Below are 17794 nucleotides of genomic sequence, written 5' to 3'. Positions count from 1 at the left end.
CACTCAATCGGCGAGTGCACGTATACAGACCACCCTAAGCCGAGTTCCCGCACGAGGGGTGCGCTCGTCATCACAAGGGATCCAGCATGAGATAATTCAAGATGGAGTCAGGGAGTCAGGAAGCGACGCATCTGCCTTCGCATTATTCCATGGTGTATGTTCTGTTTAACCTTCTTCATCTCATATCTCTCAACGTTCAACGTTTCAACTGCGATGCATTCTTTCTAATATTCTCACTCTTTTCCGCCTTCCCTGCTTTGTCTATTTTTCGCCCCCTATTTCTTTCTTTCTTGGCTTTTTGTACCTGATGTTTTCCATCCACACATCAGTGGATTTCAAGAGCGACGGATACGTGGTTTTGTTTCGAGTGGAAACGACGTTTAATAAATTAGTGCTTGTATGTTAGTGCTTGAAATAGCACGGCGGTCGGTTTAAGACTTTTTTACGGTTTATTGAGTTTATGACTACCATGGTAAAAAATGTAGTAAAAGGACTGTAGTCATTTATATGTTTGTGGGAAGTTTAAAGAGGCAAGGATATATTGAATGAATATAATAGGTATAAAATTAAACATGAACCATTACTCCAAACAAATAAGAATATCCTTTTGAATAAAGTAATTACATACACATTAAATTGCATACACATCTGCAGTTTAGTAATAACCGTTGATTTCATGAAAAGCTAAAACAGTGGTTTTGCGAATGAAATATTTTAAAGATATAAATAACAAATTCTTTCGTATTTCTTTTCTAAAAAGATACCTGCGTAATGATTGTTCATGTATTTTAGAAACCGGATATAAAATATTATTTCATCTATATTTATAGATTTCATTATTCTTAGTACGAAGATAGATATCTAATATCAGGTTTCAAGATTGAATTGCAACATTAAATGTTTCACAACTAGTCTTTTACAGCATATCTTTAGTAATAGATACAAGACAATATTTCTATAAAAGTATAATTAGTTACGGTAACTATTGAATAAAAATTAGCCCAACCTCTATTAATTTCTAATAAATGCTGTGATAAATAACACATTGGCTGTATACATAATATGTGTAGAAGATATATCAATTCTTGAATGAACTAATTGTACTGCCATTTAATAACATTCATACTTCAGCATTACGAATATCTCTAACATTTCCAAAAACGAAAAGCTAAAATTCATTAATTACCTCAAAATCTTATTCGAATCTATCGCTATCCGTCAAATTCATTCCAACGATTTTTAAACAAATTCCATTCCAAAATTTCACTCCCTTTGAGATTCCATCCTCGAAAAACATATAAATAAAGGAATCAGCAAAGCAACCGCTAAGCTACTGATTATCTGTAATCCCAGTGCAAAAGTGTTGCTAAATTAGTTTGGTTGCGGAGGGGGGTCACTGCTTTGGCGATCGTGTGGCACGAGGTCCACGATTACGGGCAAAAGGGGTGGAAGTGGCTTCGTTTTCACCTCGCTACCGGTTGAATAGCGGCGTGAGTGTGTGTCTTCACAAAGGGTGAGAAGGGCAGGAGACATCTGACGTCCTTATTCGTTCGCCACCTTTCCCCTCTGGCTTGGGTGACGTTCAACCCCCGTCGAAGCAGGGAGGAACCAGCTCCTTTCGAAAGAACCGCCCTTTTTCGAGGGTAGGGAAGCTGTTGGCCAATGAAGCGTTCCGACGACGTTCCACCGTTTGTTTGAAAACGGTCACGAACCGTGCTTACTATCAAGAAGTCCTGGCTACGATGACTGTCAGTCACGTTTCATCGCGGAGCCAAACCCCCTGGCTTCGAGGGTACAGGAAACAACGTCGAGTAGTCTCTCGGTTTTTGGGTTGCGGAAATTCTACGTGCCACATGTCAGTTCTCAGTTAAAAACAAACCACTCGCACGCTGATCTCGCGCGATTAAAAGTGCATCAACTCAAAGTTGGTTCTTCGTTCTTCTTGGGATTGTTCTTGTTTGTTGATCGCAGTGTGTTATGGAAGAGGCAATCCAAATGCAGTCTCAGGAAACACAAATCGGACATATGCCCGTGGTACAGCCGAAGATGTCTGCATCGTCCAGTAAGTTTCAAGATTTATTTCATATTTTTGTTGACGTTTATAGAGAAGTGAAGAGTAGTGTTGGAATCAGTTGTATGTGTAGATAATATGCCGTAGAACAATATGCAGTGAGGTTATTCTTTTAAATTATTGGTGTGGATTATTTGATTGTTTATATTCGTTGGTGGTATCTTGAAAAAGTGTGTATAAATATATTCTAGAGAGAGAAAAATTTCAGAAGATTTTGTTCTTCACCCACTGTGCAAATGCTAGTTTATTTTTCGTAATCATTCCTGGAGCAATTTATTTTCAACTTAGAAGTAATTATTTATATTTTGTCACTTTCGTATTTTTCAAGTCTATTTTATTGGAAGTTTTTACATTGTTTATTGTAGATAGGACCTGCTATCTTGAAATACAATTCACATAAAAAGAAGTATCTGAACGATATTTTTCAATTAAAAGTTAAATCGCAATATCTTGAGAATGAAAAATTTCTCAATATTAAATATATCTCTATATTTAATATGTGAAATTAAATTTTATACAAAATGTTCTATTTCATAGAACAGTGATCATGGTCCTTTTTCGACCCTAATAATAACAACTAACTTGCCAAAAAGATTTTTTTTCAAACTAAATTTGGAGGCACGTGTACTTTTATAATGGTACCACATAATTTTATCTGTCCAGTAATATTCTACTGCATGATATTGTACAAAGTACCTTTCCCCTAACAACTGGTTTAAGAAATTACTCTAAAGCGTAATAAAATTCGTCATCGATACCTAGGATGAACACAGACATAATTCAATAATGTTGTGTAATCGAATGTAAACTCAATTAATTAATGTAAAATGTAAACTTAGTTTCTTGTTAACACGTGATAAATATCCGAATGGCATGCCGACATTGAAATTTGATGGAAAGTTATCTTTTCATCAATATGTCGTTACATAAAAGCTAATCGATTTGAAATCATAATTCTGCAGGAACGTGTTCGTAAATAGGTAATTATAAATATCCCGCTATTAGGTACAATCATTACATTGACAAGTTCAAGATTTTACGAATACATTTAAATAAAAACTGAAATCTCTGTGTTTACTGTTTACATTCAACCGCAAAGTATTGCTGAATTACATTTCTGCTTGACTTATAAGTAAATAAGAGACTACGTATCAAAATATTTTTCTGGTGTACTATGAATATGAAAGAAAAACGCCTTTATGTATTATATATTATGCATTATGTAATATATTACATATATTACATATTTTATAATATATATATATATATATATGTTACGTTATTGAATTTGTTTTAATGATATACACAACACTGAAGAGGATAAATCATATAAAATGACACACATAACAACTATTTTTGACATTTATTTCAACTTTTACTTCAACAAAAAATGCTTTTTAGTTATATTTAATACTAACAAACTATTACTTAAAGCACTCTTTTTCAGATTATCGTAAGTATCTATAAAATTGTTACGACTATTATCATGAAATATGATCCATGTAACTGACACTGTATAAATTCATATTAAATCGCTTTACAATGGACGATATTCACGCACTTTCGCTTGCAATCATATATATGATAGTCTCATAGTCTCACAAAACTAAATTTCTCAGTACAGTTCAATATTCAAATTTTCACGCATAACAATTATATTCTAAATGTTAGTATATTTCTCTGATTCTCAATAAAATTAACTATAATTAATGACAATACACAAATGCAATATTACAATTACGGTAATACAATATAAATTAATGATTTTCTTGATCTTTTATTCTTTAAAATATTTAAACATGAAACTCGAAAATTGTCAATCTAGCAAAATTATTTCATTTGTTCAAGGAAACACCCACAAAGAATTTTATATTATCTTCTTGTATTTTGTTACATATTTCAAGATTTTAGGATTGTTTGCAATCTTTTGTCTTCGATGTGTAAAGAATATATCGTTTGCTAACATTTTTTACAATGATAGCTGTGCTTACCGCTCAAGTAACGATAAAACGGGATAAGGTAAGTTCTAAAATTATGTTTGCTGTAAATACCATTAGGGGCTAGGTTAGGGTACCTAACCTTACCTGGTGTCGCTGTGCTATTATATCACTATATATAATGCTATATAATTACTACTTTTATACATCCTGATACCTGAAAACAGGTATCAACTTTGCCAATTTCATTACATTCATCAATGCTACTAGAAATTAACCTTTGACAGGATAATAAATTTCAACTTCTTCCTTTTTCTCACTGAACAAAGTATATTTTTTACGTTCTTACAATTTCAGAGGTTTTGAATAAAATTGTTATGTCATGTTGGGCTAGAATTCTTGTGTAGTTTGACATATTATTTAGGGTAATTACTTCGAGTAAATAATAATATGAATATTTACGAAGTTTCATAAAAAATTCAGTAACATTAAATTAATTGATCTAATTTGTTGTTTCAATTGTTGTTTAAATTGCTGTTTAAATAACGATACATCAGTGTGTTAATGTAGACTTTAATTTAGGAAATCCAGTTCATCTAAAGAAAATATATGTAAAACTAAGATATAAATTTTTATTTCACATATCTGATCTCATGAGACTGGCTACATTGTTATTTATTTTACGACTACCCACGAAGTGTTTTAAAACGATTATAAAGAATTTTGATAGAACGCTTGAAAAGTGATCGTGTATTATCACTATTTCGCATTTTAATTGTTTTACATAGTATTACAATTATCATTATTATATTTAATATTTCTGTTACAAAACTTATTTTATTGCAACAAAAAAAATTAAAAATTATAAATAAAAAAATTAAAAATTATTCTATCTCTCGAAATTAAGATACAAATTCACGTGCAAATAAATGTGATCAATTAAAACACTTTTTCTTCTTTTTTTTGATTAGAACTAATTCTTTCTTTCGGTATTTCTAGGAATCTACGTCCTCCTAATTATTATAGTTTCCGTTTAGTTCTTTTTTATTTCGTAATCGAAGTTATGTGTGTTTCAAATATAGCAATACCATTCTCTTTCTGTCACTTACGAAGCATTAATCACATCGGAGGGTGCAGGGATAATTATCCTGTATCAAAAAAGGGTGCTTGCCATCACGCGGCTAATCTCGTGTGAAACAAATAACATATGCAGTATTTAAACGAGACGGATGATCGTGCATTTAAATGACTCGTCTCCGGTGGCATTCAGCCATGAGAAAATAATGGCAGATGGTCAACATGTAATGCGGTAACCACGAATCTCCGTAACGAGGTAACAGGTTGTCGTGGGTGGTTGAATTCGAGCGTCATTTGTCGAAAAATCAATGCATATAACTCGTTGCTGGTTGACTTGAAAATTATCTTAAGACCCACTTGGATAATTTTCTTGCATAATTAAATTGGCAAATGTATTTTATAAAATATGAATATGGTAATAATTGATTCGACGGAATTTTAATCTTATATTTTATTGAAATATTTTTTAAAATTATATTCATTGTATTTCAAGGCATAGAATTTTATACAAAGACGTGATGGCCGTGACTTAATGCTAATCTAAATATTTATTGAAATATTTTTACAAACTATTACGATATATTCAAGCGATGTATTAAACATTGCGAGATTTAATACATTGAGAGAGTATTTCTCGAGAGAATATATCTCGAAACTGCTTTAATGACAGTTTTCATCCAAGTTTCCTTCATTTTAATAATCAAAATAATTAATAATAATTAATAGTGAATAGTGAGGCAGAAGAACAGATACATGAAAATCGCGCGGATCTTTCGCCGAAGCGTGAATCGGACATCGCAGCCCCTATAACTGTAACGCGACGAACAGATGACGAATGATCGCGCGTGCGTTATATGCACGTATAGGTGTATATCGGTGGTAGGCGTTTGTTTCCTGACACATGCCGCGAAATTTCCATACCCCACTAACGATGCGCATAACACCTGATGGACAGTGACATAACGGTACGAACAATGATGATGTCACCCGAACTGTTAGGTCTTATCTGAATATCGTTGAGAATGAAAATGTTATTTTAATTAATATGATTGGATAGTTTTCTGGTGTACAAAATTAAAATCATAGTAGAATAAATCAGGAGGAAATCTTCATGATTATATATTTTAAACGAAGTATTATTACTATGATATCATTAATGGATTTCTCCTATCTTAGTAGTTAGAATTTAAATCATTGAAATATCTGAATCGTAAAAATTAATAACCAGTTTATGAAACATGATATTAAATATGCATTGCATGTTAGATACCTATGCGTCTACATTGGATTTCAATTTCATTTCGTAATATTTCACATGAGAAAGATAAATTAAATTCGCGCCATTCCAAATGATTTATGTAGCTTATAATTGAATGTCACGAAAGATTTTACTTCCGTAATACTGTGGCTAAAAGTCGTTTTATCCGAAAATTTCTGAAGCTCTTCGTCGCGCATTATCTCAAGGAAAGATTATATCCTAACTTGCCCCGTTTAATATTTAAAGATTCTACAAATAAAATTCTATTTCTTTGCAAAATAAAGTTGTCAAATACAGTTGTGAACAAAATTTTAAATTCAAGTATTCAAATATTTTATATAAATTTATATAGTCCGAATAATTAATTTTTATTAAACGAAAAAAGAAATAGATAAACTTGAATAGCAATTACGCGCAAGAAAAGTTATCTAGCTATTACGAAGAAGTTCTGACAGAACTTAAAATTATACTCAACTTTTCGTTCGACGTTCGACGTTCGACGATATACACGATAATTTACCCCTTTTCACCCCTTTACCCCGAATCGCGACGAACTTTTCCCTCAATTTAGTTGTCACGAACATCTAACATCGAAGTTGCCCGACCAATGGACTTGAATGATGATAAAATCCAAATAAAATATCGCTTCAGCAGGAGTGAATCATATCCAATGTGCGAATCAATTCCCAAATTAATCATCTGATAATAATTGTTGTCTTACGGGTGTAATATTAAATTATTTACAGATTTTTATATCTTGAACTCATTATATCACGCTCAAAATTATATGGGGAAGTTACCGTCATTCAATTTCTCGGCAATTTATTTATTTTACAGAGTTAAACTATTTTACCAATCTCTTCTTAAACTGCTTAATTAATGCATCAGATTAGACTAAAAATTTAAATATATAGGTTTTGAAAACTTCTGTTCAATAATTTTCGATTACTTACTTCCAATTAAACATTGAACATAATGTTTCTAATCTTTTATTTTTTAGTTAACTTTAGGTTTCTTTTGTATTTCTTTTATTTTATTTTTCTTTATTATTTTTTTATTTCTTTACGTATTAAAGACCAAGCAATGGAATAATGTATAAAACTAATATATACACGGCGTTATTGGAAGAAACCTAAATAAAATGTTTTACATATTGTTCTAACAAACTTTACAAAGAAGTGTATAAAACTATAAGTGTTTCAACTTCTTCAGTCTCCCGCAACCATAATGTTAAAATATCAGAGTTCAGATATTGGATTTAAATAACGTTGCTCTTAATAATGTATTTAAATTTATAATATTCACAAAAAAAAAAAACGGCTTATACGCAGGTTCAATTTCGTGACAATAATCGTCCTATAGTAGCAACGTAACAAACTAAAATATTTTAAAGCGAATGACGACGACTAATCGTGTAAATAAAAATGAAATTATTAAGAGACGAAGGGAGACGTAGAGAAAATCATTGAATTTTGCAGTCCCCTTTCCATTCGCGATTTGCGTGTGGTTAATGGTAAGCAAGCATGCGCTTTTGCGCATTAAGCCGGTGTCCGTCTCCTTTCTAGACGAGGGGCGAGCTCGATCACTGTAAAAATTCCATGAATGATTGACAAGCCAGAGAAAAGGAAAGCGACGGAAGAAAGATGACCAGCACTCGGTAAAACATAGACTTCGATTCCACAACGATGAAAAATTCAATCGCGAATGACTCGCGAGCCACGCCGGTCGAATGCAAATTTGATGCAACGCTCGAATATCGGCTCGTAAAACGTGCATCGCGTGATTCTACCACGAGCATGTGCGTTCCTTCGTGCACGCCTCTCTTCCGATACTCGTTCATTGTCCTTTGGGAGTTAGTTTCCAATTGCTATTGAGATAAACACTCGTATGCAAGAAACAACAGGCTTCTTTTGCTTCAGTCAGCTGATAAATCCGATGGTTTCACTTCGCTGACTTTATTCTTGCTCGTCCGTTTCTTATATTTTGCAAAGTGAACATTTCCGAGGATATGATTTGATTCATTTATTTTTCAACGATTTTTATTGAATCATGATAAATACAGTTAGATGTATAAAGAAGTAAATGATTCTTTAGGGAGTTATTTTGTCGTTTGATTGTCTTACTAAAAAGAATTTGAAACTCATGATAACTTTTTTTTGTAATCTAACTTGCGCTGAAATTATATATAATACTACAATACCTACTATGTAGGAGAAAAGGGAAAGAAAAGTAAGTTAAGTTTGAATATAAATTATTCTGATTTAGGATGATTACTTACAACTCTGTTCTTTCGAACTTAGTTCTTTATTGACAGTTTTATAGATCTTCTAAGATACTATATTTGCTGAAATTACAGTGTCACAAATCCTTGGAAAAATATTTTTTAAACAATTGTTGCATGCTAATATGAAATTGTGCAATTTCCAAAATCTTTAAATAAAATTATTAAATTATTTTTTAAGAGCGTTTCAAATTTTAAATAATATATACTTCTAGGTGTTCACATCATTTTGTTAAGTTTTTATCAAATAATACCAACGTATGTATCTTATCGTATCAAGAGGCTATTTGGAAAGGCATTCGCTGAAGTTTTAGTAAAACTCTTTCTGTACGTGAAAAATATACGCGTTTGCGATTCAACTTTCCCTTTATCGTGGGAGAAAAGGGTCTTTAGTGTCGTGCAAGGGTGCGTCCCTGTCATTGCAACATGCTTGTCGCAGTAGTTAGTACGCGCGCATCATATTTCGTATAATGCGTACATTTCCATCGATATTTTACGCGAAGATATGCTCGACCCTCTGATGCATGTCTTTCTTTCTATGTTTCAAATTTTAAGTTTCGGGAAAAATGAATAGATTTAGATCGGATTAACTGGCGTAATTTTGTTGGATGAAATCAACAGGTAGTTCCTCGTTCCTAGTTGAATTGATAGCGTTCATTTACGTAGTTCATTTCGAAGCTTTTTTAAATTTAATTGCACTGAAAATATAGAATTATATCGATTCTTCCCAATGGAACTTAAATTGCAAATATCGTTGTGACTTAAAATCGAAATTAGGAAATTTGAGAATTAAAAAATTATTACGATCAAATAATTTGAGATGTTAAATTGGGTAAATTCCAATGCATTAAATTCTCTGTATTATAATTAAAGTAGGTATAACACAAGATAGCTTATTCTTTCATGTCTTTAAAACGAAGTTTATAAGTAAACTAAAAACTATAAAATTGGGACGTAAACAACAATTTATCTTACCTCTAAATATCTATAATCAGTAATTTACTTTGTATATTTCTTGAATATTTTGAAATATTATGTACTCGAATTTTATACATTCTTGCCCATTTAAATTATTTATTTATAAATGCATAAATATCCGTACTTTATTTTTCAGTTTCGTATTAACGTCTTCGTCTTCTGTTGTGCATTCTTCCTTATATTGTTCAACATAAATGGTTTAGCTAATAACATCATTAAATTATTAAATTCTAAGAACATACAATATCCTTTGCGCCACTAATTCCAAACGCGAAAGGATGTTTCACTACAATACTAAATACTGTTACATCCTCGACCATTAACCTCCCAAATAGTCACCTTCAAAAATACCTAAAGGAAAAAACGACGCTAAAAAATCATTTTCAAACCTAACTGAAACTTTCCTTCCTTATCTCTCAAGCAAACACACCCAGATTATCCTTTGTCCAACAACGAATTGGACTGCCGATATACTTTCCTCGTGAGTTTCTCTTTTAGTGTATGCAAGAGAAAGGGGAGGGGGTAGAGCATTGGCGGGGTGCTACGAAAATGTTTAACCTTCTCCCATAATAAGATCCACGTTAAGTAAGATAAAGGAGCCGAGGAAAGGCTGATCAAGGGAGATCAGGTGATACGAGCGAAGTGTCGTGTTTCTGGCTGCTCACTTAAGAGCTGGTGAATGCAGCAGCCACATCCGGTCCATTCAGCCCCATTCACGAGTCTCGTCAAGCTCAATAGCGTAGGCGGAGCCCGCGACAACGAGTTGGTACCCCCATTATAAACGTACCACACCCTTGCTGTTTTATATAGAGGGCCAGCACGAACAGGTATAGAGGCGCGTACGTCCAGGAGGTCGTTCTAACTTGGCGACAAATCGATCCATTCATCGGCAACGTCATTCACGGGATCCGTGTTTTCGATGGTAAATGGGTTCCCGATTCAAAATACTGGCATTCTTCCAACTTAAACGCGCCTTTTTCCTTTCTTCTGCGCCATCAGGAACGGGATAAGAATACTCCTTTTAGGTAAAGATCGATTCAGAACCAGAGACTTCTATCGTGCGTTCTCTTCGCTCGTTGTCGAACGTAAGAAAATTGGAGACGCATAGAGTATTCGATAACTGAATATGCGTGTGTTAGTACTTTGGAACTTGACGGGTACTTGTGGCTATATGTATGGGAGCTTTTGCTATTTTTAAGAAAATTGTTTCAACGAAGTTTGCATTGAAAATAAACTTTTGAGAACACTGCATGTGAGTGGCACGCGTTATTTTTGTAGTTCTGCCAATTTCATGTCATGCTTTCATTTTCAATCGCTTTTAAACGTTATCGGATTGATTTGATGCTGTACCTACGCTTTATTTGCTTAAATGTTTCATTACGAAGAATGTATGTACGCGTCCTGAATAATAACTTGCTGGCAATATATGTATATGTTTTGTGTAGCATGGAATCATTTCTATTTTCATTTACATGTTTCATATTATAAACTATTACAGAGTAATTATTCTACATGCACATATTGTTCCTATCAATAAAAATTGTTTACTTTATTTAGGCTAAAAATGACTTTAAACCTTGGGTTTCTAAAGTGAAAAAGTGAATTATTCTGTAATGGTTATTGCTCATATTGCAAAAGTAGAATTCCTTTATTTTCTTCCTTTCTACTAGTTTAATTATTTGCAATTTTTGGTTCAGATATTTAAAGTATTCAAATTTAAAGATACATATGAACCTAAACTATTACATTACTAATAGCTATTTTTTTTCATTATACTTTCGGCGCCTAATCAATTTATACGAATCGTTTGATTAAATTAATTTAGTCAACTAAATTCGTTCACAAAACTGATAAAAAGATATTTTTATATTATTGCAGGTCGTATTCTTTATGATATTCCCTGTAAGGTATGTCGGGATCATTCGTCAGGAAAGCATTATGGGATTTTTGCTTGCGATGGGTGTGCGGGTTTCTTCAAGAGATCGATACGAAGAAATCGTCAGTACGTCTGCAAAGCAAAATCTAAAGGGGGTTGCATGGTGGATAAAACGCATCGGAATCAATGTAGAGCATGCCGCTTAGCCAAGTGTATTCATGTCGGCATGAACAAAGACGGTAAGTTCCATGATGTATTATAAAATTTATCTGTCGGCTATAACGTAAAATATGGATAAATTTTCCACATTAGGAAGATGTTAATGTTAGAGACAATATTCAAACAAATTTCTAATTCCTTCCAATATTTTGAAAACGAACATAATTTCTCAATATTTTGTCGTTTATATCTGGTTGTAGAATATAGCAATACGATAACATAATACAGGGTGCGTTACGGCATTTTCAATGAATGTTAGGAAGCAAGTAGTGGAGTTAGAGGCTTGAGTAGGAGGGCGTTTAACGCTTCAGGCTATGTGATTTCATTTGTTATCATGTCGCTGTGGACATCAGACCATCGAGTGTTCGTAGACGATAGTTTCGTAAAAAGTGTCGAGACAGTTAACAGAACTCTACGACTCTTTCGTCGCCATTTCAATATTGGGTGTCATGAGGAAGAATATCATGCGTCATTCCAAGTCGCGATATAATGTATATGTAATATATACAGGGTGGTTGGTAACTGGTGGTACAAGCGGAAAGGGGGTGATTCTACTCGAAAAAAGAAGTCGAAAATATAGAATAAAAATTTTTCGTTTGAGGCTTTGTTTTCGAGAAAATCGATTTTGAATTTTCGCTCGGTACGCGTGCACTTTATCACGTCTCGTTATAACGGATCACACTGTAGATCGTTGTCTCGATGGATATAATATAATAGTTGACATCATTGGCTCATACTTTTTTGAGGACAGCGGAATCACCACGATTGTAAACTCAACTCGGTGCATCAATATGATCAACAATTTCTTGAAACCAAAATTACGGAGACTTTCAATCTGTGATTTTTTCTGTGGGGTTACCTCAAGTTATGTGTATACGAAAAAAAGCCACAAATATATGTTAAACATTTATGGTGTAAAACTTTTTGCGAATGAATACAGTGCTAAAGAATTCAAGATAACTATACGGTTTTGTACGCATTTAAAATTCTTTAGAAGATTATATTTATGACACCGATAAGATGGCTTTCTGTTAGAGGTTGCTACCTCGGATATCGATGGTTTCGGGTGTAGAAAGTACCGCACCTGGTCTTAAAATTTGTAAGGGTCGGATAACTGCCATAGTGTGTTCCAACGCCTCGGGTTCGCGTTAGCTTTCATTGTTTATAGTTAGGATGTCTGTGAAACCTCAATGTTTTAAGCCTCTCAGCATTATTTCGATCAATTACAAGGCACAGAAGAATGGATGGATAAGTGCCGAACTTTTTAAAACCTGGCATTTTTCGAAATTTATTCCTAATGTTCAAAAATATCAGCAGAAAACAGAAAGAAAGAGGAATGTTCTGCTTTTACTAGATAACGCACCACCCCATTCCGTTATAGAATTAAATACATTAAGAAATGAACTGTTTGACATTATGTTTCTTCCACCAAACGTAACATCGTTAATGCAACCGATGGATCAGGCTGTAATCGAAAAATTCAAAGGATTATATAGAAAAAATTTGCTTAAAAAATCGTGCTTGGGAACACACAAAACTTAAGTGTAATATAATTTGCAAATAATTTAACATTAAAAGATTGTTGCTATATAGGGTGGTTGGTAACTGGTGGTACAGGCGGAAAGGTGATTCTAATTTTTTTTTTTCTTTCAAATTTTTCCATCGAGACCGCACGCGTACCGAGCAAAAATTCAAAGTCGATTTTCTCGAAAACAAAGCCTCAAACGAAAAATTTTTATTCTATATTTTCGACTTCTTTTTTCGCGTAGAATCACCTCCTTTCCGCTTGTACCACCAATTACCAACCACCCTGTATATTAAACGAAGCATAGAATTTATTGACTGTGAAAAATCTTAGTAAAACATAAGGAAAATTTATTTATAAGATCTTGCAGTGTATGAGGTAAATAAACACACCTCGTAATATATGTTAAATGATGTATTAATGTAAATTTTTGTATTTTTCAAGCTGTGCAGCACGAACGGGGACCACGAAACTCAACTCTGCGGAGGCAGATGGCCTTGTATTTTAAAGAACCCGAAATGATGGCCAGCATGGTGCCCCCACCAACGACAGCTTTGAATCTCGCTTTGCCCAAACCAGCGGCAGAATCTCGAGTCTCCGTAGCTACACCAACTCCTCATCATCTTCTTTCACATCCTGTTTACTGCAACAGCTTGGCCATGTCGAAGGTATATATGTATATATTAGAAGAATTTTGCGAATAATATGTTGTTTAATTCACGAAACACGTTAATAAATTAGATAATCGCTAGATTGCGGATACTCACATTTACAAATTCATATTTCTATGAAGCAATGGAGTGTAATGAAATATATTGTAATGTAATGTAATGTAATTTAATGGAACAGAATGGAATGGAATAGAATCTAAACAGAGATTAGTTTCACTTAATTAACAAGTACTATACTTCCGATGTTTTATACATTTTTGCATGTCATACGCATTCTGTGTATGTTTGCATTTTCCGTAAATGCATAAACGTCGTATGTCTAATGATTGATATCTGTGAAATTGAGCTCGTCACATCGAAATGGAAAAGAGGATTGAAAAATAACGTTTTAGGCTTCTATAAATTCGTATATTTGGAATATAAAATATAGAACGGAAGATGAATTTTGGCAAGAATTATCTACGAATAGCATTAAATTTTATTCTGTTGTTTAAGATAATTTTATGGAGTATTTTTACACGTAGAAATATTGAACGATAGAACGGTACAAGCTCTAAAATCCTCTATACAGAATTTTATAATTTCTGATTCTCAAATTTTAGAATACTTTCCATTTCTGCAGATGCTAACCAGCTCACCATCTTATTCTAAACACATCCACTAAATCTACAACCACTGAACACGAGGTTTTTATTCAAATTTATAGATACCACTCAACATGGCGGGTTTGCCATCTGTACCGTTGATCCCGGCGGTAACGGCGGAGTCGATCTGCGAACAGGCAGCCAGATTACTTTTCCTGAACGTTCATTGGGCCAAAGAACTAGCAGCAGGAACTGGCCTGGTCCTGGAGGATCAATTGACTCTATTAGAATTCTCGTGGAGAGAACTATTTCTCCTCGCCGCCGCTCAAATCCTTCCAACGTTAGATCCAACTACCCTTCTCCCGCCAGCTCCTCATGGTCTTAGTCTGGCAGTCGAAGTGAATCGATTTAGAGAAACACTGGCTGGTTTTCACGCGATGAATCTCGATCAGCATGAGTTCGCGTGCATCAGAGCGATCGTACTGTTCAAAGCTGGACTGGATAGCGAACCTACTCCAAGCAGTAGAAGTAGCACTGGATCAGCCTCTCCTAATGTTGGAAGTAGACTCAGGGATGCCGCAGCAGTCGCCAGATTGAGAGATGGAGCGCAACTTGCTCTTGGTCAAAGATTAAGTGGTGCATCGTTAGGTGCTCTGAGGTTTGGAAAATTACTCTTGTTGCTCCCTTCGCTGCGTTCCGTTTCTACGCATGCCATCGAGGAGTTGTTCTTCAGGAGGACTATCGGCATCATTCCTATCGAGAGGATCATCTGCGATATGTACAAGGCTGCTTAAATGGTATGAATTCGTTTAGAGTTGTAATGATTTTGATATATTTGCCTCCTACATATTAGATATTTAGTCGGCCAAAAGGAATGAGATGGATACAGTAACCATTTCAGTGCTTCTAGTTCTAAGAACAAAATGCGTGCATTAGAAGAACATGATTGAGGACAATCGTGAAATATTCGATAAGTAAATGAATCTAGAATCTTATCTTTTCTTCTTATCCCCGCATCATTTCTTCTTAAAGAAGCCTCTCAATTCTTCTTTCAACTTCAACAAGATTTGACTCACTCAGTGTATAATTCGATATTTTGTATTAAAATCTAAAAAAGCAAAAAAAAAAAAAAGAAAGAGCAAATTAGAAAATAATATATCAGCTGGATTTGGAGTAAAATAGTCAAAAGTTTATAACATTTTCTTGAAAATCTAATATATAAAGTTCATGGAAGGCCAGGCCAACGAACCTCAATAAAATACTTAATGAGGAAATGTCTGTATAGAAAATTGTACAAAGTTATGCCATTAACTGCAAAGATAGAGTTAAATGTATTGAATAGCATCATGTAAAGGAATGGAATATATGAAGCTGTGATGAAAGCATATCAAAAAAAAAAAAAAAGAGACAATGCGTAACTGGAGATAATGTACTAGAGATACGCGATGATAATATATATCCATTATTTTTGTATTATATACAGGGTGGTTGGTAACTGGCGGTACAAGCGGGAAGAGGGTGATTCTACGCGAAAAAGGAAGTCGAAAATATAGAATAAACATTTCTCGTTTGAGGCTTTGTTTCCGAAAAAATCGACTTTGAATTTTCGCTCGGTACGCGTGCACTTTATCACGTCTCGTTATAACGGATCTCACTGTAGATCATTGTCTCGATGGAAAAATTAAAAAAAAATGTTTATTCTGTATTTTCGACTTCTTTTTTCGCGTGGAATCACTCTCTTTCCGCTTGTATCACCAGTTACCAACCACCCTGTATATTTGTGTATTTCACCTAACTTGATCACCTTAAATATCTGGCTTATTTCTTATGATAGGAAAAGATATCAAAGGAATATTCAGTTCGATGTGTGATAAATAAACAAATTTTCTCAAGACCATCTTTTTCGAGATTTCAAGCTCATCGAAGTATTTCTAAATGGGATGACATATTTTCATTACAGCAGTCTTATAGCTCATAAGAAACAAATTCAACGACGAGCACTATGTTAATTAATGGCTAATTAACTTATAAATGGAGGAATCTCAATTTCATTGGAACAATGTATCGTGTACTTGTTCCTGATGCTTAAAAATGTAAAGAAATTATTCATTTTCTGTCTTCAAAATATATTGAGTTGAATGGTGCATATTTCGAACACCTCCTGAAATAAATCTTTTGCATTGAAACATACAAATCTTACCTTTATCTACTTACCGTACAAACATGATTTTCTCGATAAAGGTCACGTAAAGGTCAACATATTGTACATTTGCACCTTCGAACCGAATATTCTCTTCTTTTATTATTTTTTCCTATCATAAGATATAAACAGGACATTTAAGGTACTGAAGTTAAGAGAAATATCCTATATTATATTCTAGATGTCCTACATGTTACTATAGTTATATATATATATATATCATAACTATATATATATATATGTTTTTGTATATAGTTACATATATATAGTTATGATAATTAGTAAATTCATGCACAACTTATTTTATTTTAATTGCGTTCGTGGCAATCTGAAACTTTTTAAAATGTAAAGTTTTGTTATTGAAATTTTGTCAGTAATCGAAGATTTTATATAAATTTTCAAGTAACTAGAAAAGTTACATGTGTTAATAAAATCAAGCAAAATGAACGCCCGCAAGTATAAAATAGATATATGTACTTATGTCTGTACGAAATAGTATTATATAGCAATGACTAATTTTATGAAAATAATAGGCGCCTATAGCGCTACTGTATATTTGAATGATACATAGGGAATATATAAATATGTTACTAAAATGTTACAAATTATTTAATTGTATAAATATACATTCCTTTAACCCGTTTTTTCTTGTTAAATGTAGAAAATTTTTCTTTTCTTCGTTCCTTGCATTAATTTTTAATTTATAATTCGCATTTAATAATTCTTAGTCTTATGAACCGACATCTAAAGAAACAATTGAAATTATACAAAAACACATCTGTCTTGGATTATAATTCGTGTTACAATATACTGTTTAAATAATGTAATAATATTGCGAAGTATTTAAAATGAATGATTTAGAAAATAATTCTCTGTCGCCAAGCTTTCTTGCTTAAAAAAAAAAAAAATACACACACTTCCTACTTTTCATAGAAAATAAATATTAATTACATTACATGTGATGATATCTATAATGTTATGTTTGATGACTTACCCTAGGCCCTCTCGCGCTACGTCGTGAAAATGATAATACTGCTTTTTATTGTTTCCGTCTAAACTGCACACCAATCTAAGATATAGAATGTTAAGAAATGAATAGCAATTTATTTTGATAAAC

The 17794-nt window shown here is 33.2% G+C and overlaps 1 protein-coding gene across 1 annotated transcript; it reads left to right on the top strand.

The window, feature by feature from the left end:
- The first annotated feature begins 1790 nt into the window (after nt 1-1790).
- tll (nuclear receptor subfamily 2 group E member tailless) lies at nt 1791-16262 on the top strand. Its single transcript, XM_076620751.1, has 4 exons — nt 1791-2062; nt 11481-11717; nt 13667-13890; nt 14600-16262. Exons 1-4 carry the CDS (start codon nt 1978-1980, stop codon nt 15269-15271), a joined length of 1218 nt encoding a protein of 405 aa, XP_076476866.1. The 5' UTR covers nt 1791-1977; the 3' UTR covers nt 15272-16262.
- The last annotated feature ends 1532 nt before the right edge of the window (nt 16263-17794 follow it).

Source organism: Bombus vancouverensis, chromosome 8, assembly GCF_051014615.1.
Source record: "Bombus vancouverensis nearcticus chromosome 8, iyBomVanc1_principal, whole genome shotgun sequence".
NCBI classification, from domain to species: domain Eukaryota; kingdom Metazoa; phylum Arthropoda; class Insecta; order Hymenoptera; family Apidae; genus Bombus; species Bombus vancouverensis.
The sequence above is the reverse complement of the archived record's forward strand: the minus strand, read 5'-3'. Positions and strand labels throughout refer to the sequence as shown.

What these genes read in the sequence shown, in the direction of transcription:
- tll (XM_076620751.1), top strand. Translation starts at nt 1,978, where the DNA reads ATGGAAGAGGCAATCCAAATGCAGTCTCAGGAAACACAAATCGGACAT. An exon ending in GAAGATGTCTGCATCGTCCA is followed by an intron (nt 2,063 to 11,480) that starts GTAAGTTTCAAG and finishes ATATTATTGCAG; the next exon opens with GTCGTATTCTTTATGATATT. An exon ending in ACAGCTTGGCCATGTCGAAG is followed by an intron (nt 13,891 to 14,599) that starts GTATATATGTAT and finishes TCAAATTTATAG; the next exon opens with ATACCACTCAACATGGCGGG.